Source organism: Rattus norvegicus, chromosome 3, assembly GCF_021556685.1.
Source record: "Rattus norvegicus strain SHRSP/BbbUtx chromosome 3, alternate assembly SHRSP_T2T, whole genome shotgun sequence".
Taxonomy (NCBI): domain Eukaryota; kingdom Metazoa; phylum Chordata; class Mammalia; order Rodentia; family Muridae; genus Rattus; species Rattus norvegicus.
In genome coordinates, this window is record NC_141536.1 from 166,330,541 (window position 1) to 166,356,899 (window position 26,359).

General features: G+C 47.1%; 1 protein-coding gene across 3 annotated transcripts in view; it reads left to right on the forward strand.

Annotated features, from left to right (window-relative positions):
* The first annotated feature begins 5,314 nt into the window (after nt 1-5,314).
* The window catches only part of Cdh26 (cadherin 26), a 52,229-nt gene continuing 31,184 nt past the window's right edge, over nt 5,315-26,359 (forward strand). For 2 of the 3 annotated variants that reach the window (XM_087652439.1, XM_087652440.1), the window contains exons 1-3: nt 5,407-5,681; nt 17,122-17,226; nt 19,104-19,265. In XM_087652439.1, coding sequence (XP_087508565.1) covers nt 5,631-5,681; nt 17,122-17,226; nt 19,104-19,265 — 318 coding nt within the window. In that variant the 5' untranslated portion in view covers nt 5,407-5,630. 3 annotated transcript variants of the gene reach the window in all.

The following is a 26,359-nucleotide window of genomic DNA, read 5'->3' on the forward strand; positions in this document are numbered from 1 at the left end:
ACGTGTCAGAGGCCTGCAGCTGTGAACTATGTGAATCATTGTCTTCCTCAAAGGTGTTGAGGAGTCGGCGGGAGAGGCACAGGCTGCAGCTCCACTGTGCGTGCTGATCCACTGTGCGTGCTGTGCAAAACTATCCATCAACCAAACTGCTACTGTCATCCTGGATTCAGCTGTGCCCTCTTGCAAAGGATCACCACAAGTGGGTTGTTGACCTTGACTTCCCCTCACAGGAGGATGAGGAGGCTCGTGGGACCTTCACTGGAGTGTCCAGCCATTCCTAATCACATATGTGCAATTGTGCTTGGCGTGTGTGTGTGTGTGTATGTGTGTGTGTGTGTGTGTGTGTGTGTGTGTTGGGGGGCGTGGCACTAGAGCACATAGACTGGGAAGGAGAGGTAAAGGGCTCCATACTACACCACCACGGGGGAAGGTTGGTACATGCTGGGTGAAGTCTTTCCAATGTGGCTGCCTTAAGACCACTGACACTATGGTGGCAGCCACCACTGTCCTGTAAGGAAGCCTAAGAAATGTTGGTTTCCCAGAGTGGACTATGACTGTACCCCATCTTGGTTTATTTTTGGGACTTTTGGAGGAGGGTAGACATCAGTCTCCTCTCTTCCTAGGAGGGGATTTTGGCAATACTGACACAATGAGCTCCCACCTTAACTCACGCATCTGGAAGGGAGTCGGCTTTTGAGGGAAGCCCTGGTAGAAGCCAGCGTCGGCTGTAAGCCTTCCCAGAGTCCTTCGCAACGCCTTCCTAAAGCCACTTCTGACGTCGAAGTGGGTGCCTCTAAGGACGCCAAACTGCGGTAGTCGTGGCGCTGGGTTAGAAATGGTCCTCTGACATTAGCCAAAGTCACCAAATCGGAGGTATAAACTCCAGGCTTAGACTGTGTGTGAAAAATACAGTTACTTGAGCAGTTGCTCCTCAGTCATCCACTAGGTGGTGACCAAACCTTTCGAGACCCTGGTGAAATCTGTTACTGTCTTCTAACAGAGCAAACCTTTGTAGTGAAATCAAAACAGAACGGGAGAGCAAAGGAACACTTAGCTTCCGACACAAAGCAGGTCCCTCACTCACCTGTCCTCCTCCGCCACAGATTAAATAAATTCTTAGGTGTGGTTAACTACAGTGGGGGGTTCTCTGGTGTTCCTAGAATGTTCCCTAATCACGAGGCCCTGCCTAGCAGATGTGAAATGACATCATCATCTATAAAATCTTGACAGAGAAGCCACCTTCACAAGACATCAGTAAAGACACCCACACTTATGTGTAATATTTACTTAGCAATAGCAAGACTTTAAATATATGTAGAACGTTGAAATGGATTGCTGTGAGTGGGATTGTGAGGCTTGGATATTTTAGACTCATGGGGCTCAGGAAGCGACACCTTGAACAAAGGGGCTCAGAAGCGAGACCTTTCTGACCCATTCTCTGTACCCCTTCTCCCTGAGGTAAGCCATAAAAGCTAGAACGGGGGACAACTGGAAACTGGGAATACTTTTCTCTCCTCCCATGCCCTTTCTATGTAAGATCTGGCTGAGAAGACAGTCTCCTGTTCTTACCTCAAAGACAGAGCCCATTCCAGGTGTCTCACATGAGCACTTCCACAAGGCTGTGCAGGCTTCCTTACACTGAACAGTAGCCTCCTCCCCTTCCCCTGAGCCATGGCGTCTTCTGAAGGCTCCTGGTCAAGGAAACTGGCAAAGCTGTTGTGCTTTTGCCTGTCAACTGTCTTTTGTCACATGTGTACACCCAGACCCTTACTTACACTGGGTGACCACAGGATCACACCTTTCTGCCTCTATAGAGAAACTGCAACCCAAGTATCACAGTGGAGCCTGTTAAGCCCTAGGTGTTATGCTGCTCATGCCTAGGACCTCCCCAAACAGTGGGACTTCTGCATTTTATGGAGCCTTGACACCCTCAAGCTGGAGATGCCTGCCTTTCTAGTGCACAGGTCCTGTTGCTGCTGCTGCAGAGGCTCTGGCTTTAGATCTCAGGAATCACACAGTGGCCCATCATTGTCTGTAACTCCAGTTCCAAGGGATCTGGCCCTTCCAGCTTCCCTGGGAACTGCCCGTGCACATGGTGCTCTTGTATGTAGACAGGCAAAACACGCATACACATTAAAGCATCAAAACTTTTTTTTTAAAAAAAGAAGAAATACGTTTCATTGAGAACTTGATATGGGGGGCATCACCTTGAAACCTCTTTAAAGCTCCTTCCCTCTTTTTAGCCTTGTACCTCCCCTTCCCCCCAAAACCTCCCTCCAAAACCTACTCAGACAAATGACTGGAGGGTCTGATAGTTCTGCCAGCGGTGTTGTTAGTGTAGAAACATAAAGGCAAAAGGTGAATAAGAGGGCAGGGTGGTGGGTGATGGTTTTATTGGTAAAGCATGCAGACCTGAGTCTGATCCCAGTACCTATGTGAAAAGCCAGCTATGGTGGGCACACTTGGAAACCCAGCTCTCGGCAGGGATTGGGAGGTAGAGGTGGGTGGATTCCTGAAGCTCACTGACTGGCCAGCTATCGAGGTGTGGGCAAGCATCTGGGATGAGATCCATTGTTAGTGCTGCAGGATGATATGAGCATCTTCAAACCCAAGGAAGGTTGAAAGGTATCCAGTCACGGGTGTGAGCACCCACGGCTCCTTGTGCTCACTCCATAGCTACCAGGCCGCCTCACCTGCCCAGGCCCCTCTTGGCTGAAGCCTTCCACAGCAGATTCCCTCTGGGCACCAGCTGAGCTGTATCTCCCTGAGATATCTCTGCTTTGGGAGGCTGTAGCCTTCCCTTGGTGGCCAACGTGTACACCAGACTCAAGCTTTCGGATCTACACTGCTGTTACTGGAAACAGCGCTCTCCTTAGTGCTTGTCTGTTTTATCTGTTTTTGGCTGGGGAGGCAGATCAGTCAACATAATGCTTATCACACAAGTTCGAGGACCTGAGTTTGTTTCTAAGAACACACATAAAAATCCAGGCATTGGCTGGGGCCATGGATCAGTGGGTGAAGGTGGTTTCTGTCAAGTGCAGTGCAGTGACCTTCAACCCCTGAGAACTGGAAGGTGGAAGAAGAGAACCAACTCTCACAGGTGGCCATCTGACCTCCACATGCATGCACGCGTGCGCACGCGCGCGCACACACACACACACACACACACACACACACACACACACGATAAATATATAAATGTAATTGAAAATTTAAGTCACTTACGGTGGCATTAGCCACCCTAATGCTGGGAAGGAGAGACAGGAGGATCCCTGGGACTGGCTGGCTGGCCAGCATATATGGTAATTAGCATGCTCAAGTGCAATGAGGAGACCTGTCCAGTGAGAAATGATGACCAAGGTTGACCTCTGACCTCCACACATCCATGTAAGTATGCCTGCACACAGACCTGCACTCATAGGGACCCATGTCTCACTGTGGCACACCAATCCCTCTTGAGATTCCTGAGGAGTCAAGCTTTCCCTGTGACCACGAGAACCAAGCATTGAACTCAATGATTGGCTGGCTATGAGTGGCCATTCCTGGAAGTCTTGATCCAGTGAATTCCTAGCAGGAACCATTTTTGATTTCCCAACCTTTCAGTCTCTCAGTCATCCATCTTGCACACATTTTCCTTTAGTCACTTGGGTTGGCTGAAGGAGTCCAGTTTATGAGGTTGATGACAACATGGATGGAAGTCAAATCTCTGTCTTCTGGGTAGGCTGGACCCTCGTGTGCCCAGCCTGGTGTTCTACCATCCATTCCAGCTTGAAGAAGGATGTGGTTTCTCACTAGGACATCTCTACCCTGTTTCCTGGAATTTCAAGGCTCTTTTCCCTCAGAGCCTGAGAATGGAGAAAGGAGGATGTTCAACGTTTCTCTGAAGCAGTGCTTCTGGCCTTCTGCTCTGGTGGAGAAAGCACCATCATGTGACTACACAGCTATTTCTGTGCTTCCAAACCCACTGAGGAGTCCTGGCTTGTTGTTACCAGAACCCCACGTGTTTAAAAGCATATTCCCTAGGGTGAATGTGCATCAGGTATGGCTAAAGCCTGAGACGACCACAGCCCAAGGAGAAAGGCCAATCCCCAAACAGCATTATTTCAATGTAGAACAAGTAAAACTAGAGCCATTCCCTAGCATCCCTGGGGTTCTTTCCAGAGCATTGCACTCACAGCACTATCTACATCTAGCTTAGGACACTTGCAAACACTGGATTTAGGGCTCTCTTCTGAGGCCTCCCAGGACGATCTGAAACTCTCTGAAACTCTCTGAAACTCACACAAAGTAAATCCAGTCGTTGTTACCGATTCCCTCCCTACGCAGAAGGCACCTACCAGCCTGCCACAGCGTTGACGCTTTCAATGCAAGAGGGTCCGACGAGTAAGGTAACCGTTGAGCACAGATAGTCAGCTTCAGCTCACGCTCTGAGAGAGCAGGACGCTTACAAGGACTGCTGCCCGTTTTGCCCGCTGAAAACTGGCCGTTACTTTAGGCAAGATAAGGAGATAACTCACGTATTAATAAAGGTTGTCAGAGTCCAAGTTCAGGCTTTGCTTGAACATTTGCAAGCCTGACAGGTGATGTCATCGAATCCCAATGTGGTCCTTTCCCAGAGCCTAAGTCAAAAGGCCCAGGTTTTCCCAGAGACTCGGGCTAGGGGTTGGGGTCAGCAGTCTCCATATCTCTGCCCACTCATTCTTTAACTCCATCAATGCTCATAAGAGGTTTAGGTAGAAATGGTTTTATACCCCAGAGCCCAGATATGCTTGGCATAAAGGTTTTGTAACATGCACTGGAGAGTTATAATTTATTTTTCAGTGCTAGGGGCAGGAGGAAGCCGGGTCTTGCCTGTGCTTCCAGGTAAGTGCTTTACCGAAGTCACACCCCAAGTCCCCTTCCTTTCTTTCTTCCTCACATTATCTTCCCTGGGTATAATTGTATGGGATTCCAGTGGAGCGTGGGCACCCTAAGACAGCTTTCTCCCCTCCCCTGTGCTGCTTATTGCTGTGTTCAGCGCCACCCACCGGATGTCTGGCCCAGCAAGGGTCCAGTTAGAAAACAGAATGGGGACTGACAGGCACACGGATTGAGCCACCATCACCATGGGCTCTCCCTCTTTTTCTTTCTCTCTTGCTCCCCCACCCCCTGGGGAACTCTATATAATTTCTTGGGGTTGTTTTTCCAGTTTCCAGCGACTATAAGAACGATTAAATGTCCCACTATAGAGGGATTATTGGACTTCTATTTAGAAACTAAAAACCAACCAAGAGACGGAGAAACAAAACCGGATCTTCCCATAGGCGCTGGCTTTCTTTCCTCCGGCTGAGCTATAATCCCCAAGGCTGGATGCCCAACCACTTTTCTGTGTACACACATAGCTTTGGTGTTTGTATCGGAGCACCTGTTTCCCTAGAACTCTGTGGCCACAGACGAGGTTATGCCTCATCCGTCAGCCCACCTTCTCTGATAAATGAAGGCTGGGCGGAGAATAAAGGGTGCAGCAAAGTCAAGTGTCATGTCTTAAGTACCCGAAGGGTGACTGGAAGCAATGTCACTGGTTGGAGAGGAAGTGCCTGGCTCCTGGTGAGGCTTCCAGACTCCAAGGACTCTCTGGTGCCCAGCCCAGCATGGACACCAGCGTCTGTGCCTGGTTACTGCTGCTGCTGTCCTTGCCACAGGTGAGCTGAGTGGGGGCCGGGATCTGTGCACAGCATACGTATATGGGTTTTTAATTTTCTAGGCTAAAGGGATTTGTCAGGGCAACTTGAGCCTGGAGAGAAGCAGGCATTCGGTGGAGACAGGGGGCTGGCTGTCTTTGTAGTAATATAGGCACACAGGGTTCCAGGATGTAGGTAAATGTGGGGTTGAGATCCACATCTTATGGGGGAGTGGGGAGCAGCTGAGGAACTTGATGCCAGTTTATGAAACACACACAGTTTTAAGTTAGATCTTGTCACTTTAAGAACGTTTCCCTACAGTGCCTCTGCCCCCACTTGAAAGGGACTGAGGGGACCTCAGTTAAAAAAATCTTAGGTTAAAGACAAATGTAGCAAACCAGTGGGCTACTGAATAACCCCACTGTGACCAGAAGGAGAAAAACAGGGGCTCCGCTGGGCTAGTGGTGGTTCAGCCTTCCTTTTGGTTTTCATAGTCAATGACTGAAGGGGGCTACAATCGTGAGTCACTTGTAAGACTTCTGCGGGGCCAGAGTCTTGGGGGAACACAGAACACAGCAGCAAACACAATAGGAGTTCCGTCTTGACACGCTTACACGCTAGCCTTGGCACGCTTACATGCTAGCAGAGCCCTGCCCCAGTTTTTTAAAATGGATGCCTTGCCTAGTACCAGTTGCTTGGAGTTACGAGAATTGTCTCTGTTGCCTTTTGCCGTGTCAAGAGTTGAGCTTTTAATCAGAGCATTAATCTCATCTATAGTGTTTCCTAGAACCCTGCTTTATTACCCCACATCAGCCTGGATTTGAGTATATTGCAAATCAAATCCTTTCTCCATCCTCCCTGTACTTGCACCTACCCCCAACTCCTCTCTTAAGGAAATGGCAACATTCCCCGCTCGCCTCTGTTGTGTTAGCACAGTGCCCAAGCAATTAATTCACCTCTAAGGGGAAGTGCAGGTGCTGGTGTGGGGAGGGGCGGGGGAGGGGAGATCCTCCTGAGGATGGTACCTTGGTGTTTGTGTTTGACTGATGGGACTTTATAGACCCTAGGGAATTCTGGTACTTGGGAGCAGGGGATTCTGAGGAATCCGGGGGTTTCAGTGAGGACAACGCAGGGCGTTTTTCTTGGTGAAGAACCGTAACTTCAGCAGGTACAGGATCACTCTCTAAACTGGCTGAGAGAAACACAACCCTCCATGCCTCCCAGGTTCCTCCAGATTCTGCTTGCACCTCCCCCACCCACACCTAATCTCCACCAAGACAGCCTGTGATGTTCTGCTGGGGGGGTGTGGTGTGTATCGGTTTCTCTCTGAACCCCACACCCTTGCTCTGTTTTTTAGTTTTTATCAAGCTCTTTGAGAATTTCATCCATGTTTGGTCATAGTCTCCCAATTATTCCCAGATCTAACCCCTCTCCTCTTCCCACCCAGATTCAAGTACTTAAAAAAAAATCAAGATGATTTTGTGTTGTCCAAAAAGAAAACCTTGAGTATGTGGCCTTCCACTAGAGCGTAGTCCATTTACCAGGGCTATGTTCTTATTGAAAACAGAATTTCCCTCCCCAGTGGCTAAAAATTACCAACAGTTCCAGGACTCTGACATGAAGCCAAGTGACAAAGTCAGAAGTGTGTTCTGTAGGCTAGTGGCCTTGTTCCACATTTGGTGACACCCAGTTTAAAGCCATCCTCCTGGTTGGTCATTTCTAGTCCCAAGAGCCAAAGAATCCTCAGGTTGGGTTGGGCAGGAGTTAAAGGCTAGAGGGGAGAGAATTCTTCAACAAATGGAACCGGAGTAGGAGGAAAGCCTGGTGTTTTGTGGTTGATGATGATGATGATAGTGGAGGTGGTAGTGGTGGAGGTGATGGTGGTGGTGATGGTGGTGATGATGGTGGTGGAGGTGGTGGTGGTGATGGTGGTGATGATGGTGGTGGAGGTGGTGGTGATGGAGGTGATGGTGGTAGTGATGGTGGTGATGGTGGTGGTGGTGATGGTGGTGGAGGAAGAGGAGGAAATGGTGGTGGTGGTGGTGGTGGTGGTGGAGGTGATGGAGGAGGAGGTGGTGGTGGTGGTGGTGGTGGTGGTGGTGGTGGTGGTGGTGGTGGTGGAGGAAGAAATGGTGGTGCACTGCTAACAACCGTGCTCGGCTTGCTGAAGTCACTGGAGCTTCACCAGGAATGAGAGACTGGAGTGCTGCAGAGGTGGATAACAGGGCAGTCTGAGGTGAACCTTAGGCTCCCTGGGAAAGAGCATCCAGACTATCCCAACAGCAGTGGCTTCCTATTGGGACTTTCTGCTACCATACATGAAGAATCACATATTCAAGTGGTTAAAGGCAGAGAGTGGGTTGGAAAAGCATGTAGCAAAAGCTGGCTCTGAACTAAGAAAAATGTGTGTTCACAGTCAGAGAGGCCTGGTGTCTGCAACTGTACCAGCAGCAGGACCACAGTCCCTCTGGTAGAATCCTTCAGAGCCTCTTCCTGGCTCTTCTGCTATTGCTAAGAAGGCCTGCAACTACATCACCCCATTCTCTGTCCAGGCCATTGCCAGTCTCCTTCCCGGGTGTCTGCTTCCTCTTCCTGTCATTGGATCAGGGCCCACGAGGACGTCTTCACGGCAGCTTGATGAAACCGAAAGACATCTTAGTTTTGAGATGGTGTCCGCAGGTTAGGACTTCTGCATACGTGTTTAGGGATGTCACTCAATTCCCAGCAGAGGGACGAGAAGGGACAGAAGTGCTCACTCCAGAGAATGCCCCAGTGTCTCTCCTGGAAATATGGGGACTCTCAGTCCCAGAGGTGGGCACAGAGGGCTGGAAGGCTGCAGAGGAGCCTGGGAAGGAAAGAGGAGGGGGAGGTATGGAGAGTGAGCAGGTGCAGCGTTTTGTTGTCTTAGGGGGTCCTGAAGAAGGGACACTTTGGGGAACATGAGCTAAAAGGGTCGATTTTGGTTAAGTTGAATCCAAGGGGACCATGTGATATAAGAGGAAATAAAGGTTTCAAAAGGCCAATACTTGGATACTTGGCCCTTCCTGTTTGAAGTACAGTTTTACAGTGAGTGTGTGTGTGTGTGTGTGTGTGTGTGTGTGCATGTGTGTACGTGCCTGTCTATCCGTCCATCTGCCCATCCATCCGTCTGTCTGTCTTGTGTCTGGGTGTGCCCTACCATCCCCCGCAGGCCTTTGCATGCCTAGCCATCCATGTGGAGTCAGGAGAGCTTTCAGGAGCAGGTTCTCCGGGTCTATCCCATGGGTCCCACTGGTAAGTGGAGGTCGGCTGGCTTCACATCTTTGCCTGCTGAGTCATCTCACTGGCCTCTTAAGCATTTTAAGAAATTAAATAGTAAAGAGCTGATAGGTTCAAATCATAAAGTCGTGCTTACCAGGTACCATATAATGATCCTATGGTTGTGTGCATTGCACAACGGTCAAATCAGGACGGACTTCCATCACCTCAACCTGTTAGCATTTCCTTATGGCGAAAACATACAATATCCTTTCTTCTAGTGTCTGGAGCAGGGAAGTCATTGGGCCCACAGATCTCCAGGGAAACCAGGAATGTTAAGTGCACAGGATTGTCTTTTCAGTGGGAAAGATGTAAAACCTGCTCTTCTATCCAGAAAGCTGGGAACTGACTAACAGCCTGGTGACCTGCATTATCTGTTGGACCAGGCCGTATCACCCTCTCACAGCCAGATCCTGAGATACCTGATAGTCTAAATAACCCTTATATTAACTGTACAGCCAGGGGCTCTCCCAAGCTCCCACAACCAGGACCAGACATGGCTAACAGCCCAAATGGTCTCTACACTATCTGTATGACCCCAGATCCTTCACTAGACCCTTAAGCAGATACAGGCTCCACATCTCCAGGATCCATCATTTTAGAAGAAATGGCATGTACCCCGCGTTGAGCTCTGATGTACGTATGTTTCCTCAGGCACTGGGGATTGTATTGCACAACCTCCCCCCCCCCAAAGTATGTTGTGTTTAAATATATTGGCAATAAATCACCTGGCACCAGACTCCCCAAAGTTTGATCCAGGTTGACGAAGTCAGTCTGAACTGAGTTAACTCTTCTCGCAGTTCATTTCCATGCCTGCCGTGACGCCTGCAGAGTCCCCCTCATTCCGGCTTTCTTAAATGTCCTTAAGTGATTTGCATGCTGTACATCAAAAACACGGTGATCCGCAGCACGGGGAGGATTCTGTATGTGCAGTTGTATGCAATTACTCAACACCACGCAGATGAGAGTCAGACTCAGGTCAAACCACTTGCCTGCCATCATGCGGCTACTGAGGAAAGGGATGGGGTTGGAACTCGGGCCTGACTATTGTCTTCTCTGTGCAGAGAAGGCAGCCATCACCGGTTATATGTGGCAATTTAAACTTTGCTTGAGTCTAATTTAAGACTCAATTCCATATGTGCATGCTCGTCTTCCAACTATTCAGTGAGAGCTACGTGGCCAGTGGCTGCCATACTGTAAAGTGCCTGAATACTCTATCCCCAGGGTGCCCTCGGACTGCCTGTTTAGAGCCCAGAAACTGGACAGACTGAAGGCCAAGGAACCTGTGTAGAAATGTCTTGTGGGAATTTAAAATGCTGATTTCTAGGACTCCAAATCCTCCTTGAACTGACATGTACATTAAAATTTTAAATATTCAGACCGGAACTATGGCTTGGTTAGTAGAGTAATTACCTAGCACACACAAGGTGAAGGGTTCTATTCCCAGTGTCCTATAAACTGGAAATGAGGGTTGCAACAGTTGATGCCTGGCATTGTGTAGGGGAGATAGGAGGATTAGAAGTTTTAGGCCATCCTTGGCTATGTAGCAAGACTGAGTCAGCTTAGGCTACCTGAAACTTTGGAGAGAGAGAGAGAGAGAGAGAGAGAGAGAGAGAGAGAGAGAGAGAGAGAGAGAGAGAGAACTAAGACCCCCAAATAGAAAATGTTCTTTTTGAAATGCTTGAGTTCTCTCTCTCTCTCTCTCTCTCTCTCTCTCTCTCTCTCTCTCTCTCTCTCTCTCCCCCTCCCTTGTAATTTATTCTGGGAACTTTTAATTCTCAAAAGATATCATTCCCCAGCCCCCAGGTAAGCTTGAATAGTATGGGTGACCTGGCCCAAATCCAATCTCACTTGTGAAAGGGCATTCAGGGTTGGAGGGGCAAGAGCTTGCCTGCCTGCCAGTCGGATAAAACAGCCTGAGGTAGGCTGCAGCCGGGAAGTCAGCCTGGGGACAGTCCTCTTAGCACTGCAGAGAGCATTATGCAAATTGCTGTGAATGGTGTCCTTTTGGGAGGAACAGCCTCAATTGTCCAGGATGGAGGTGTAATAAGCGCTCTTACAGAGTCATTTTGGCAGCAGGAACAATTTTGAGTCCTCTGCATCATGCAGATGAGCCATTCTGAAGCTGCACAAAGAGAAGAAAGGGCAGACAGGGGCTGCAGTGCGGGCTTCAGGTACCTCTCTGGCAAAGTGTAAAGCTCCCCGCCTTAACTCCCTTTGAGGATGTGATTGGCTTTTCCTGCCTGTTGACTGGGCACATTTGCGCTATTAGGACAGAATGAACCTACAGAGTTGGAGTTTGAGGCAGTCACTTAAAGACTCTGTCTTAGACTGAGAGACTTGAGAGGGACAGACAGACTTTTCCAGGCTGTCGATGCCCCAAAGTCTGGGACAGAAACGAAATCAATCTCTGCATTCATTTTCAAGAAATGCAACTTCTTCTTTAAAATTAATTTTAGAATTATTCGTATTTTATGTGTATGGGTGTTTTGTCTAGATGCCTGTGTAACATATGTGCTTGTTCTGATGAAAGTTGGTAGAGGGGGTTGGATCCCCTGGAACTGGAGTTATAGATGTTTCTGACCCACTGTATGGCTGCTGAGCATTGAAACCGGGTCCTCTGGCGCTCAGGATTGCTGAGCTATCTCTGCAGCCCCAAGGCCCTACATTTAAATCTCCCAATATTAATCAATAAACTCAATGTCTGAGTATACTGATTTAAGGGCTGAGGATTCAAAGACTTTGAAAGTTCTTTCTTCAGGGCTAGAGGCATCGTGCAGTTGCCGATGAGGTTGATGTGAATGGCATTCTTCAGGGAGGACAACTTCTGGACATACATAAGGATTTGAGTTCCACATAGAGCACACCTGTCCTCACAGGGCTGGGGAAGAAGATACAGGAAGATCCCATGGCTGCACACACATATCCATGAGTGCATGTACATGCACGAACACACATGAATGCATACTTGCATGCACACACATGAATATATACATGCACACACATGAATACACACATGCACACACATGAATACATACATGCACACACATGAATACATACATACACACATTAAAACATACATGCACACACACAGGAATGCATACCTACATGCACACAGACAACTTTTCCCTTCAGACAAATAGTTAGAAATAGAAATAATTGTCTGTTGCACACAACAAATGTCATCATTTGTTTTGACAGAAACAAAACGACCCAATGATACAGTGCACCAGTGTGAGAATGGCTCACCATACCTGGACACGTGTAGAGTGTGTTTCATTTCCTGTGAAAACTCAAAGCCCACCATGTCACCATGTGATCCTGAGTTAAGATGGACCCCAGATAGGCAGTGTTGGTTTATGCCTTTGGTCCCAGCACCCAAGGGGCAGAGTCAGGTGGATCTCTCGGAGTTCCAGGCCAGTCAGAACTACACAGAGAAACCCTGACTCAAGAAACCAAAACCCAAAACAAACAGAACAAAAAAAAAAGAAAGAAGAAAGAAAGACAGAAAGGAAGAAGAAAGGAAGAAAGAAGAGAAGAGAAGAGAAGAGAAAAGAAAAGAAAAGAAAAGAAAAGAAAAGAAAGGAAAGAAAAGAAAAAAGAAAAGAAAGGAACAGATCCACATGTGCTACAACTCTGTGGTCACACTTGGTGGTGACCTGGTGGAAGATGGGACCACTGGCTACGACCCTCCTGATTTCAGTTCATATCCTACAGACTCTGACTGTATGAGCTGTACTTACTGATAACGTGTTAGAAGCGGAAGTGGACAAATCTTAACCATGTTTAATTCACTAAAGAGAACAATAACCCCATCCATCACATACAAATATGAATAACAGACATTTACTCTGAATAACCGTGTTTTCCAGATTCTGTGTAATGAGAGGAGCAGTGCCGTTTGGCGCTGTGGAGTTGTTAGGGTGTCTGGCTCCGTGGGAGACAGCTGGGTTCTCCTCTCTGCATTTGCGTTTAATCAGTCATGAGCGCTGTTCAGCAGAAGGATGTACAGAGAGTCTGGCTTCCCACATGTTTGTGCTTGGAAAGATCTGAATCCTTTGAATAGGGGATTCCGGGTTTTTCCTTTTGAGACCGCACCAAAACTCAACAGTGTCAGGTCCCAGCTACTGCGGATGATGTGGAACCTGAATATACTTGAATGCTCATTCCCATGGCTGTTGTAATTCCCCACAGGGATGCTTTCCCCTTAGATAACGAGTCACAACACAGAAAGAAAGAATCCACTGAGGCTAGCTCAGTGAACCCATAAACTTACGGGAGTCCTTACAAGAACAGCATGGGTGAGGCATTACCCACGGGAGCATGGGTGACTCTTGGACAGCCATATCACCAGTAAGTCCCACCCCAGCATGAGTGACAGCTTGCTAAAGCTGCATTACTGCCGTTCCCTGTGGGACTGGCCATCAGCTCCAGACGTATCTTCTGCTCCGGACCCTTTGCACATGTCCTGGTTCTACACCCTCAGGCCTCAGTTCATCTTGTGGGTCTTGTGACTGCATGTAGGTGCACATGTGCATGTATGTGTGCATGTACCTGTGTGTGTGTGTGTGTGTGTGTGTGTGTGTGTGTTGCTTTGATGAACACCATGACCTGTGCTGCAAGCTCCTTTATACTCTGAGCCATCTCACTGGCCCATCAAAATAACCTTTATGAACATTCATCAATTGTTAATTTTTTGCCTCATTTGCTTTATCGTATGTTCCCAAAGTGCACACTTTCACCGCCTCTACCTTTTCCTCTTAAGTACACGTACTCTGCCTTACTGTTAGCTCTGGGCTCCCTTGCAGTACCTGTCTCTGTGTTTCCACAGTCTTGTGTATGGATTTTTTTTTTGGAAAGGGGATGAGGCTGTTGGAATATAAATCACACAGTAGGAAATTCTCAGTGAGATGCCGAGTTCTCTGACTTTACCAATTACTGTAAATAAAGGAGACAGAAGAGAATCCCAGTTAGGCCACCATCATTGGCTGGCATTTTGTGTGTTGAACTCCTGTGCAAGCACCACAGTCTTTGTGCTGACCCTGGGTAGACGAGGTTAGCTCCGTCTTCTTCAGTGGGGTGTGTCAGGGTTGAGCATCCCTTCCATTGTCAGTGACACACCAGAGTCTTTCAGTTCATTTCCTTGTGGTTAGGGACAAGGTGGTCATAAATCGAGGTGCAGTTAACAAGGCATCATAGCTTCTGACACTAAACCTAGAGGCTGGGACATGGCACCCAGGTAGAGCCTCTGGGCTCCATCCCTAGAACCATAAATCAGGAATCTAAATGCAGAGGTGCTTTCTGGGTATTTGTGCCACTTCTGGCACTAATTAACTGCTAATTAATTAGTGTCATTTTTGCTTGAAGGTCAGAGTCACTAACAGTTTCCAAGAGGAAGCTGATGGTTATCTTGATCACCCAGGTGGGTTTGGGAGTCAGTTCTAATGAAAGAGGTCAGAGTCTGCTCTTTGGCCACAGACAGGCGGGGCTGGGTTCTTCCGTGCTTTGTTCACAATTGCTTTGCAGAGCATAGGACTGCAGCCAGGTATGGTCTGCAACAGCCCCCAGGGATGCCTTCATGTCTAACAAGAGGAACCGGGAAGTTCAGAAAGCATCCAACAGTGAAAGCCTGCAGGGTTGGACAACACAACCTTGTTTGTTGGATTAAGATGTCCTGGTTCTTATCCCTTTAGGTTTCAGGGTGGGCACTGTGTTGCCCACCACTGTGAATGTTACCCTCCCGCTCATGCTGCCTGAGCATGCTTAGTGTTTTTAATTCTACCCATTCACTTTATAAGAAAGCCATTCCAAAAAGCTCAATGCTATTGCAGAGTGAATAGGACAAAAGTTAATGTAGGCAGAATCCATCATGACATATAAGTAGATGGCCATCGCGTAACGGACTTAGTGAGAAACAAGCCATTGGGTTACATTCTATACAGATTTCCTTGCCTGGCACCATAGTCTAAATCTTAGACTGACTGAGTTCCGTTAACTTTTCTTGGGGAGATGTGGTAAATGTCTAGGGGCATCGGTGATTGGACAGAGAAACATTTCTACCCAAGTTGACCAGTTAGCTTATTGGGATTACTGCCAGGGATGTGGATTATCCCCAGATAGCTGGATCACTGGGGAGTCCTCCCACCCCAGCATGGACAGCAACTTCTCCGTAGCAATGTGGATGGAGTCATAGTTAAACTTCTACCCTCTGGATCAGTGGTTCTCAGCCTTCCTACTGCTGTGACCCTTTAACTCATTTCCTCATGTTATATTGACCCAGAACCATAAAATTATCTTTGCTGTTACTTCATAACTATGATTTAGCTGCTACTATTAATCATAACGTAAATATTTTTGGAGTTAGACGTTTGCCAATATGGTTGCAACTCACAGGTTGAGAACTGCTGCTCTAAATACTATAGCTCCCCTCAAAGACTGTGTTCATAGCAAATACAGAGGCGAATGCCAGCAGCAAACCACTGAACTGAGAATAGGTCCCCTGTTGAAGGAATCAGAGAAAGAACTGGAAGAGCTTGAAGGGGCTCGAGACCCCAAAAGTACAACAATGCCAAGCAACCAGAGCTTCCAGGGACTAAGCCACTACCTAAAGACTATACATGGACTGACCCTGGACTCTGACCCCATAGGTAGCAATGAATATCCTAGTAAGAGCACCAGTGGAAGGGGAAGCCCTGGGTCCTGCTAAGACTGAACCCCCAGTGAACTAGTCTATGGGGGGAGGGCGGCAATGGGGGGAGGGTTGGGAGGGGAACACCCATAAGGAAGGGGAGGGGGGAGGGGGATGTTTGCCCGGAAACCGGGAAAGGGAATAACACTCGAAATGTATATAAGAAATACTCAAGTTAATAAAAAAAAAAAAGACTGTGTTCATCTGGGACAGGGTTAGATGTTGGGGGAACAGGAAAGAGAATCCACATCTTCCTTCTGTGAAGGAACACCAACAGGACTGATCTTGTTGAGGCGCTCTCTCTCTCTCTCTCTCTCTCTCTCTCTCTCTCTCTCTCTCTTTCTCTCTCTCTGTTGTTTAGCCCTCTTTACTGCTTATATAACCTTGAGTTCAGGGAGGGGGGCCTTGTGCATTGGAAAATTGAGTTTTTCCTTTCAACCCCTTAATTCCCAGAAACAAAAGACTGTAAGGCTAATTATTTATGAGTAAATGCCTAGGCCATAAGTCTAACTCATAACTTATATAACCTGTTTATTCTAGTATATGTCTACCACAAGGCTAGCTTCCTCTCCTCAGTTTCATTCATCTGTGTCCTCAGAATTCAGGGTGAAATTTCCCCTTTATTCTAATCTGAGTTCAGCTTCATGGCTGGTTTATGTCTGTCTCCTTACCACTCTGGAGCAAATCTCTTATGTCTCTGATTAGTTCCCAGAATTTTCTCTATTCCTGCTGGATATCTCACCCCCTATTTCCTGACTCAGCTCATGGGCCATAAGCTTTTTATTGATAGGTAATGCTTATAAGCGATTATCTCTTTACAGTGTGACCTGTAAATTTCAAGGATTTCCTGAAACTTGTGATTTGTTTATTTTATAAGTTTAATGAGTTTCCTTCCAGAATGGAGTGCTTCAATTCAGAGGCTTATGTCTCTGCATATACATGTTTGTTAAAAGGGAGATTGGTAGATATTAACATTAAAAGTCTGTTAGTACCAAATGGAAATTTACTCATCAATGATTTCAGGAAGAAATCCTGGAATGAGAGACTAATGAAGGGACTGCTTTTTCTCTTCATTGCGCTGTTTGCTTATTGATATAGGCCACACAGTTAGACCTGGTAGACACTTGTCTTTAATTCCATTTTGCAAAGCCCTAAAGTCATCTCACTAACCTTGAGAAATCAGTGGGCAGCCTGTGCCTCACCCTTTGGAATGACAGCATCTATTAACGGGACAGACACCTGCAGTGCCCAGGCTCAGATGGTAGCTCTGAGTGCAAACCCCCCCCAAAACAACAACAACAACTACAACGACCACCACCACCACAACAACAGTAGCAGCAGCAGCAGCAGCAATAAAAACCCAGAACATGCGTGCTGTGTCAGCTCATAGTGCCCAGCTGTGGAACTCAGACACCCAGACCCAGTCTGCCAAGCTTATTTCAATCCTTACTGACACTGTCATCCTGTGCCCTGTAGGGACAGAGCCACCAGCCTCTACATCGATCCAAGAGAAGATGGGTTCTAACCACTCTGGAACTGCAGGAGGAAGACCCAGGGCCCTTTCCTAAACTGGTTGGGGAGGTAAGGACATACTTGACCTCCTGTGGACAGAATGTCTCTTCAGGAGAGGACCTTGTGAAAGGATTTCTGCTGGCATTTGTGGATTATCGCTTTAGGAAAAGAAGCCAGGATCACACCACTTGTTTTTAAAAGGGATTTGACACGCTATGTACCTGCCTGACTTAGGGCCCAACAGTGGATAAGAGTGGGGGGTGGGCATGGGAGGGACCCTGGATGCCTGATTCCTACAGACTATGCTTCTCCCACCTGAGGATGTACTTTTGTGCTGTGGCTTCTCCCTGGAGCTGTGAGGAAACTAACTCTGGGCATGCAAGTCTGTTTCACTGACCCCATGTAGGCATTCGCATTTAAAAAAAAAACTCATTCTTAACTGTAGGAAGAGATTATTAAAATGCTCGCTCTGCTACAGCCATGACGGTGCTCACCTGTAGAATTCCATTACTAGGGGAGAAGGAAAGATGGCTCCACGGCTAAAGGTGCTTGCTGCCAACAACTGAGTGTGATCCCCAAGACTACTTGGAGGGAAGAGAAAACTAATTCCTGGTAGTTGTTCTCCAACCTCCACTGGCATATGTACACACACACAGACACAGACACTCACACACAGACACACACTCATACACACTCACACACACACACTCACACACTCACACTCTCACACACACACTCACTCACACTCACATACTCACATTCACACACATTCACACACTCACACACACTCACACACTCACACACATTCACACACACATGACACACACTCACACTCACACACATTCACATACACACATTCACACACTCACACACATTCACACACTCACACACATTCACACACTCACACTCACACACACTCACACACATTCACACACACACACACACACACACACAAGATGATGTTGATGTAATTATTTAAGAAAGAATAAGAAGGGTCAGGCAAGGGCTGCTCAGGGCTTCTCTTCCTAAAAAGTTACATGTGTGGCCGTTCTCTTTCTCATTCTCTCAAGACAAAGCCCACACAAGCACATTGGTATGTGCTCTTCCACATACTTGCGTGAGGTTTAGGAGTGTGAATGTGCACACGCCATCTTGTGACTTGCCTTTTATTGGTGTGACTGACAGATTTTTCTGGCAGGGCACATCATCAACCTTCCTAAAGGCAGCCGAGTATCTGAGGCCATGGAATGGGCAGCCCAGTGTGTGGTTCTTTCTGATCACACGAACGTCTGTGCTTTCTCCAGTTTTTCTATTCCGGTCTGTGCTGCAACCCACTTCTTAATACATTTAAAAAGTCTTATTCTTACTTTTAATTGTGGGTGCACATCAGTGCAGATGTCTGTGGAAACCAGAGGAGTAGGATCTCACTGGAGCTGGAGTTATAGGTCCTGAAACGGGTGCTGGTACCCACAGTCTAGGCTTTTGTGAGAACAGAAAAGTGAGCACTCAGCCAGCTCTGCACAGTCTCAGATTTAATTTTTTTTGTTGGCAATGCTGTGTGTATGTCTATGCCCTTGTATAGGTTTGTGCACACGAGTGTGGTTGTCTGCAGAGGCCAGAGGCATCAGATCTCCAGAGTTTGAGTTACAGGCATTTGCAAGCTGTATGGGTACTGGAAGTGAACCTGATGTTTGCTGGAAGAACATTGAGTACTCTTAACCACTGAACCAGCTCTGCAGTTCGCTGCCCTGGTATCTTTGTTCCCACAGTTCTGCTAAGCCCTTTGCTTCCTTAGCAACCCCTTGGAAGTGTGATGGCTTGTTTCTATTCCTGAAAGATGTCTTGGTTCTTAGCCCTTGCTCTTTGAAGATCACTGTGGTTTATTCTCGGATTCCTTTAACTTTTTTTGTTTTTGTTTTTTTGGTTTTTTTTCCCCCTCCTTCCAGCTCTTCAATAATATGTCAAAGAATGTGTCGCTGATGTATTTAATCAGAGGACCTGGTGTGGACGAATTTCCAGAGATTGGTTTATTCTCTATAGAAGATCGCCAGAGTGGAAAAATATACGTTCACCGCCCCGTGGATCGAGAAATGACACCGTCTTTTATGGTATCTAAAGTGGGGTATAGTTTAGGCCTGTGTTCAGTGCAAAGCTCCTGTAAGGTATTGAACTCGGTAAGCGCTTGTTGGCTAACTCTGTTGGGATCCAGGATGTTAGTACATTTCCGAATGTGTCAAGTTGTGGAGGTCCACACGGGACACAGCTAATTCTGGAGTCATCTTTAGACCTTACTACCATGAGTGCATGGGGCTGTCAACATGCTTTCTGACCACTGTCCCAATGGAATTAAGGGATTGACTATAAAATGCTATGATTTGGTTTCTGGCAGGTGACATTTGGAGTATGGAGAGCAACTACCCATAGGCCCTGGGTGGCCACTGCTGAGGGAAGGCTTGGTGACCAGTTATCCAGGCCCAAGTGGACTCAGGGATTTTTATCACTCCAGGGACAGACAGGCAGTTGAAATTCAGGTTTCAAACCAGGAAAGAAAATTACAAAGAAAAAGGCCTCAAGTCACCGCTGGCTGGTGTATCAGGTTCCCAACTCCCCCAAGGACCCAGGTTGTCATCCTTTGTTCTTGTGGATTTGTGGTGCAGGGAGTGGCTGTCAGTTAATCCCTTCAGGGTGGGACTATGACGTTTACTCTCTGAAGAACACAATTTTATGCAGTGTTCTCCCAGCAACCTCAAAACACATACATGCAACAAAATTTAAGGCTCAAAGTCACCAGAAGACTTGAGCTCATGTTTAAAGGCACAAGAATTCTCCCCAAACCCTACCAGATGCCGCATTGAATTTGTGACTTCTGTAGTCACTCGATCTCCTGCCTTCCTGTCTTTAGGATTCACAGAGCTAGTGAGGAAGAAAAAAGTTAGAGAGGAATGCAGAAGGAGTTTTTCAGTTCTTTGTAAACAGTAGCACCCGAGGATGATGAGATGCAGATTCGGGCCTGGGGAGGTGGCTCAGTCCACAGAGCGCTTGCTGTCCAAGCACGAGGCCCTTGAGTACGATTTCCAGAACCCAGGTCAAAAGCTGAAAACCGTGCGCAACTGCAACCTCAGAGCTGGGAGGATCCTTTGCCAGCCAGCCAGTCAGGAGACTGGTGAGCTCCGAATGATCGAGAGATGCTTTTACAAAAAAATACTGCAGAGAGACTGAGGCAGACCCTTGATGTAGGCCTCTGGCCTCTGCAGGTGCACACACGCACACACTGTGCACACTGCTTTGTTCATCTGGATAGGGCCAGGCAGGCAGCATCTCTAACGAGCCCTGAAGTGATGCTGGGCTACTGTTCTGCTGCTGTGCTGACAGGAATGGGCCTGGTGCACAGCGGCAGCAAGAGCTTTAACAAGATTGAACGAAATGTTTAGCCTCAGTGTGGTTGGCCTCGCTTGTTTGCTTTAAATGCGTTGAATGACATGGTCGGAACTGGTATGAAAGTCACAGGCTCGACAAGATGTCTGTCCCTGGAAGCTGGTAACAGAGTCCTTCCCTAGGCGCCTTTTCTGAAACTTGGGGTTGAGACAGATGCACTGTTCAAGTCACAGAGAGTTCCCAGGTACCATTTAGAACAGAAAGGTGTAGTATGTCAGGGATACGCACCACACCTGTGATCTGAGGTCAGAGCGGACCACTTGGACATGGCTTTAAGCCAATAGGAAGTTTTTATTAGCTGTCAAGGGACTGCACTAGAGTTTGGGACCCAGATGTAGTCCTGAGACTTTCTTGGGTGGGCTTTTAAACACAAGTCATATCCCAGGTTGAAAACCCTCAGTTAGCAAGAATAGTTAGCCAGATGCAGAACTACAGAAGCCAAAAAGCCAGGCTAGTATATTCAGGGACTCTCCAAGGACTATGGTCTTTGATGGATCAGGTCTTTGCTCTCTCCTTAGCAGGTGTTTCTTTCTGCATGCTGGGTCCCGAGGCCTGAGTGGTACTTCTGACGTGTACTAGGTCTGGGGACCTGTTATACCACGATATCAGGATACCATGTCTTTCATCTTTTACTGTGTGTGGTGGTTTGAATATGCTTGGCCCAGGGAGTGGCACTGTTAGGAGGTGTGGCCTTATTGGAGTAGGTGTGGCCTTGTTGGAGGAAGTGTGTCATTGTGGGGGTGGGCAATGAGACCCCCCTAATCACAGGGAAGCCAGTCTTTATCTGTTTGCCTTCTGAACAAGATGTGGAACTTTCAGCTCCTCCAGGCACCTGCCTGGATGCTGCCCTGCTCCTGTCCTGATGATAATGGACTGAACCTCTGAACCTGTGAGCCAGCCTTACTTAAATGTTATCCTTATAAGAGTTGCCTTGGTCATGGTGTCTGTTCGCAGCAATGAAACCCTCACTAAGACATTCGTGTGTGTGTGTGTGTGTGTGTGTGTGTGTGTGTGTGTGTGTGTGTTTATGTGTGTTAAAACACAAGTTTTCGCCCTCTTCTGCATCTGAATATCCTTCTTATTAGAACATTGGCCAACCCTAGTCCGGTATTAACTTGATTGCGTTGGAAGGACACAGATGTGTGTTTCTGTGCAAGGGGAAGTTGAGTGTCTTCCTCTGTTGCTCTTCACCCCTGAGACAGCATCTCTCACTGAACCAAGACCCATCTGTTTTTCAGTCTGGCTGTCCAGCTGGCTAGGAGGGCCTGTGAACGCCACATCCCTAAGTGGATACAGATGGATGACACCGTGACTGGCTTTTACATGGGTCTTCAGGATCCCAACTCTTTTTTGCATGATAGACACTTTACCAACTAGATAATCTCCCCAGTGCCCACAATGGTCCTTTATATAGATTTATGTAAATATGCAAATGCTATGAAAAAATCAAGCCACCTAGTCCTCTCATTTGACTGTAGAGTTTCAGGAAGGAAAACACAGGGTGGAACGTATATGCCACCACCTCCACCCCGTCATCCTCTCTTCGCGACTCTGATTCACTTTCTCTTTAATGTCAGAATTTTCTGGAATGTGTGCATTTGTGTTTGGTTTTAAAGTTCATCTCACCCATCATAATTAGATTCTAAGAAGTGCAAGACCCTGGCCTTCCTTGTGACCATCCCTTTAAGGTCAAGAGCAGGGCTTTAAGGTGATAGTGTCTCAGATAAGTATATTGGATGAGTAGGTAAGAGACCAGGCTGGTCAAATCGAGTCTTCTCTCTAGCATTCAGGAGTCTTACCTAGTTAATCACACCTATCGAAAAATGAGCAGTCATGGTAAAAAAAAAAAGTCTCAGTCATGGTAACTGTGAATGTGTTCTTTTTTTTTTTTTTTTTTTTTTTTTTGGTTCTTTTTTTTCGGAGCTGGGGACCGAACCCAGGGCCTTGTGCTTCCTAGGTAAGCGCTCTACCACTGAGCTAAATCCCCAGCCCCGTGAATGTCTTCTTATTGGACCATTGAGTCCTTGTGATGCAATCAAGTTAAGATGAGGTCATACTGGGCCAGATTGGCCAATGTCCAAAGAAGAAGGAGGAGGAGGAGGAGGAAGAGGAGGAAGAAGAGGAAGAGGAAGATGAGAAGAAGAGGAGGAAGAGGGAGAGGAGGAGGAGGAGGAGGAAGAGTATTTACACGCAGAAGAGAATGAATACTTGGGATTAAACTGTGAGGAGATGGAGGCAAAGCCTTGAGCGACACCAGCCAGGGATAAGGCCAGAGATTCTTGGGCTCACCAGTGACCAGAAACCCCATGAAGAGAAGCCTAAGCAGGCTCCATCTCAGGCTCCTGTCATAATGGGTTTCAGTTCTAGCTTCCAGAGCGTGAGGGCAAATCCACTGTAATCATGAGACTATTGCCCTCAGGTGGAGGTCCCCAGCTGTGGAAAGTATGGAAAGTAACATAAGCCACATGTCACCCAGCATGTTTCGCTCTAACCAGCCGATCTTCTTCTTAAGTGCTGATTATTGGTTTTGAGACACTAGAAAGACAGGATAGCACTACAAACCAAGGAAACACATGGAGGCTGCAAAGAGAGACTCCAGAAGCATGCTGTTCCCCAATGCAACCTGAGGGGTGTGTGTGTCTTAGGCAGGGTTTCTATTCCTGCACAAAATGCCAAGAAGCAAGTTGGGGAGGAAGGGTTTATTCAGCTTCCACAGTGCTGCTCATCACCAAAGGATGTCAGGACTAGAACTCACACAGGGTAGGAACCTGGAGGCAGGAGCTGATGCAGAGGCCATGGAGGGATGTTACTGGTTTGCTTCCCCTGGCTTGCTCAGCTTGCTCTCTTATAGAACTCAAGACCACCAGCCCAGGGATGGCACCACCCACAATAGGCTGGGCCCTCCCACCCTTGGTCACTAGTTGAGAAGATGCCTTAACAGCTGGATCTCATGGAAGCATTTCCTCAAGGGAGGCTCCTTTCTCTGTGATAACTCCAGCTTGTGTCAAGTTGACACACAAAACCAGTCAGTACAGAGGAGGTCTCTAAAACCAGACAAAACATATAGAATTTGGGTTTGGGAGGTGGTGGGGATGGACTCGCTTGTTAATGCTTATAAACCTAAAGGAAATCTGTAAAAAATCTGCTGAGAACTGCAGTATGATTCTTGATGGATTCACAAAGAGAAGGATGTTCTCTTTTCCCTGTGTAGGAATCTCTTCTGTTTATTTTAAATCTTCTCAGTTTCACAGGACACAAGGACCCATTCCAACCCATCCTTTTACACTCTTTCAAATAATTATGTATCGACCATCCATGCTCCACCAGCCTGACCCACTTCTAAGTCATGCATGTAACTGATTTCCCGTTGTGCCTTGGGCATTTAAGACGCTTCCTCTGCTAGTCTGGCTGCGAGGCTATAGATCTTGTGCGTGTAATTACAAGTGGCCATATGGCGGTCCATCATGCAAGTGCTGCATGGTTTGTTTATCCAAGGGTGTAAATCTCTGGGCTATAACAAAAGGCTGAAAACCATTCCAAGTGCAGAAAGCACCGGAGGTATTTCCTTTCTGCATTGTGACTGAGTCGCCTGGAATTTCTTCGCGTCTTGCCAATGAATAAACAGTACTCAGGCTCCTCGGGCATCTGTCAGAACTAAAGGTCTCAGATGTAGCTTTTAGGATAATAAATGGAATATAAAATAATAAACACAAAACAAACACATGGTTCTTGTTTAAGTGGGAGGATTACAGTTGGCCCAGTCTGAGAGCTAGAAGTCAGGGTGATTAAGGAGCAGAGAGCTGCCAGCGCGACCATGAATTATGGAGGACGCGGGAGCAACAGAGTGGGAGCGAGCCAATTTGCTTGTGAAAACTTTAAAAATGTATGCCAGAATCCCTGAGGCGGAGTAGCTAAGAAGTAGGAGCCCTGCAGCATCCGTCAGCCTTACCGTAGGAGACTGAGGTTGCCCGGGCTGGTTCGGAGATGCATGGTGAGAAGAGGAAGGGTAGACGCGTGCTTCGGGCTCTGCTACCCGGCTGGAGCGGGGTTCTTCTACTTCCTCCAGGGCTTGAGTAGCCAATCATCCTCTCTCTGGAACAGAGAGCACTGGCTGCTTCCTAAGGCTTCTGCGAGGATGGGAAGGGTCCATCTCTCTGCCCCACTTCTTTAAGGAACTCATTTTTCTTGACACCTTTAGTAGGATCCTGTGCCTGCAACCAAGGTCCCCTTGTGGAGTGGTCCTGTGCTCGAGGGCAACTCCTTACTGCGGCTCATGGACACTGTGTTCGCTGCAACTGAATTCCTGCAGGCTCCCAGCAGGCTCTGTCCCTTTTGCCTCCCAGTCTTTAGCAGATCAAACCTTGCATTCTGGAGCAAGGGGAATACAGTCATTTAAAATTATACACACATCTCTCTCATATGCAGGCAGATCAATAGCTAGAACTATATATACATATGTATTACCCGATTTCATTTTATAATTAATGGCACATTTTGAGTTATGTGGTCATCATTGCCTTATTTTAATATTGCAATCGGTGGGATGTACTTTTTACAGCATTTTCAGATTCATGAAAGAACAGAACAGCTCCTGGAGGGAGTTCCCAGAATTCCTTGCGGTCAGCGTCTTGCCCTGGTGTGATGTAGTCTCTGTTGTAACTAATGAGCTAGGTTTTTACAGTGTTACCAGCCAAAGCCAATTGCTTGCCTACTTCCTGTCCAGATGTACTCTTGGTGTTTTGCATTGCATGGGTTGATAAGGTACCATCATCACAGCCTCCCGCAGAGTAGCTTCCCTGCTCCAAAGTTGCCCAGGCTCTACTCACTCCCCACTCCCTTATTGAGAAGCACAAAGCTTCTATTATCTACACCCGTTTGCCATTGACAGGTTATAATGGAGCTGTACTCCTACAATTTATAGCCCTTTTAGGCAGTTTTCTTTGTAAAAAAAATTATGGGCACATGTGTGTGCATTCATGTATATATGTACATCTATGTGTTGGCACACATGTGTGCACATATGCATGAATGTGTGCATATGTGTATATGTGGATGTGTATGCTAATGCATGTACACGTGCATGAGTGTGTGTGTGTGTGTGTGTGTGTGTGTGTGTGTGTGTGTATGTATGTATGTTCTGGTTTCATTTCTGATGCAATGACAAAGCACTCTGACAAGAGGCAACTTAGGGGAGAAAGGGTTTATGTCTTTCTTACAAACATAAGATCTGTAGTAATGGCTCTCCTTACTTTTGTGATTTTGACACCCTCTTTTGTCCTTGTCCTTTTTGTGTGCCCAATCACCCGCATCGGTTTTTCTACAGTCTTGTTAATTTAATCAATTGTCTAAAGGACTAGTGTCTAGTTCCATGACAGCTGTTCAGCATTGTCCATTTAATTGAGAATCTTCTCTGATCTTTGTTATTTACTTCTTTCTATCTGGGTTAATTTGCTCAGCTTTTCCAAGTGTTCTCAATACACAAGCTTAACTTACTAGTTTGATGCCTCTGGGAAGGGAGGAATCTTAGACATGCTGGAGAGGCTTGTGAGCACAGTGACCCCCATTAACCTAATGTGTCAACCACTGTGCTGGTTCCTCTGAGCATTCCTTTCCCCAAAATCCATACATGGCTACTATTCTCAAGGCTCAGTAATAGTTATTGTGTCTTCCTTTATCAAGAGAACACTGATAAGCTGTAGAAACAGTTCCTCAGTACCTCCAAACCGAGAAACCAAGTTTGACATTGTAACAAATGAGGAGTTTCCCC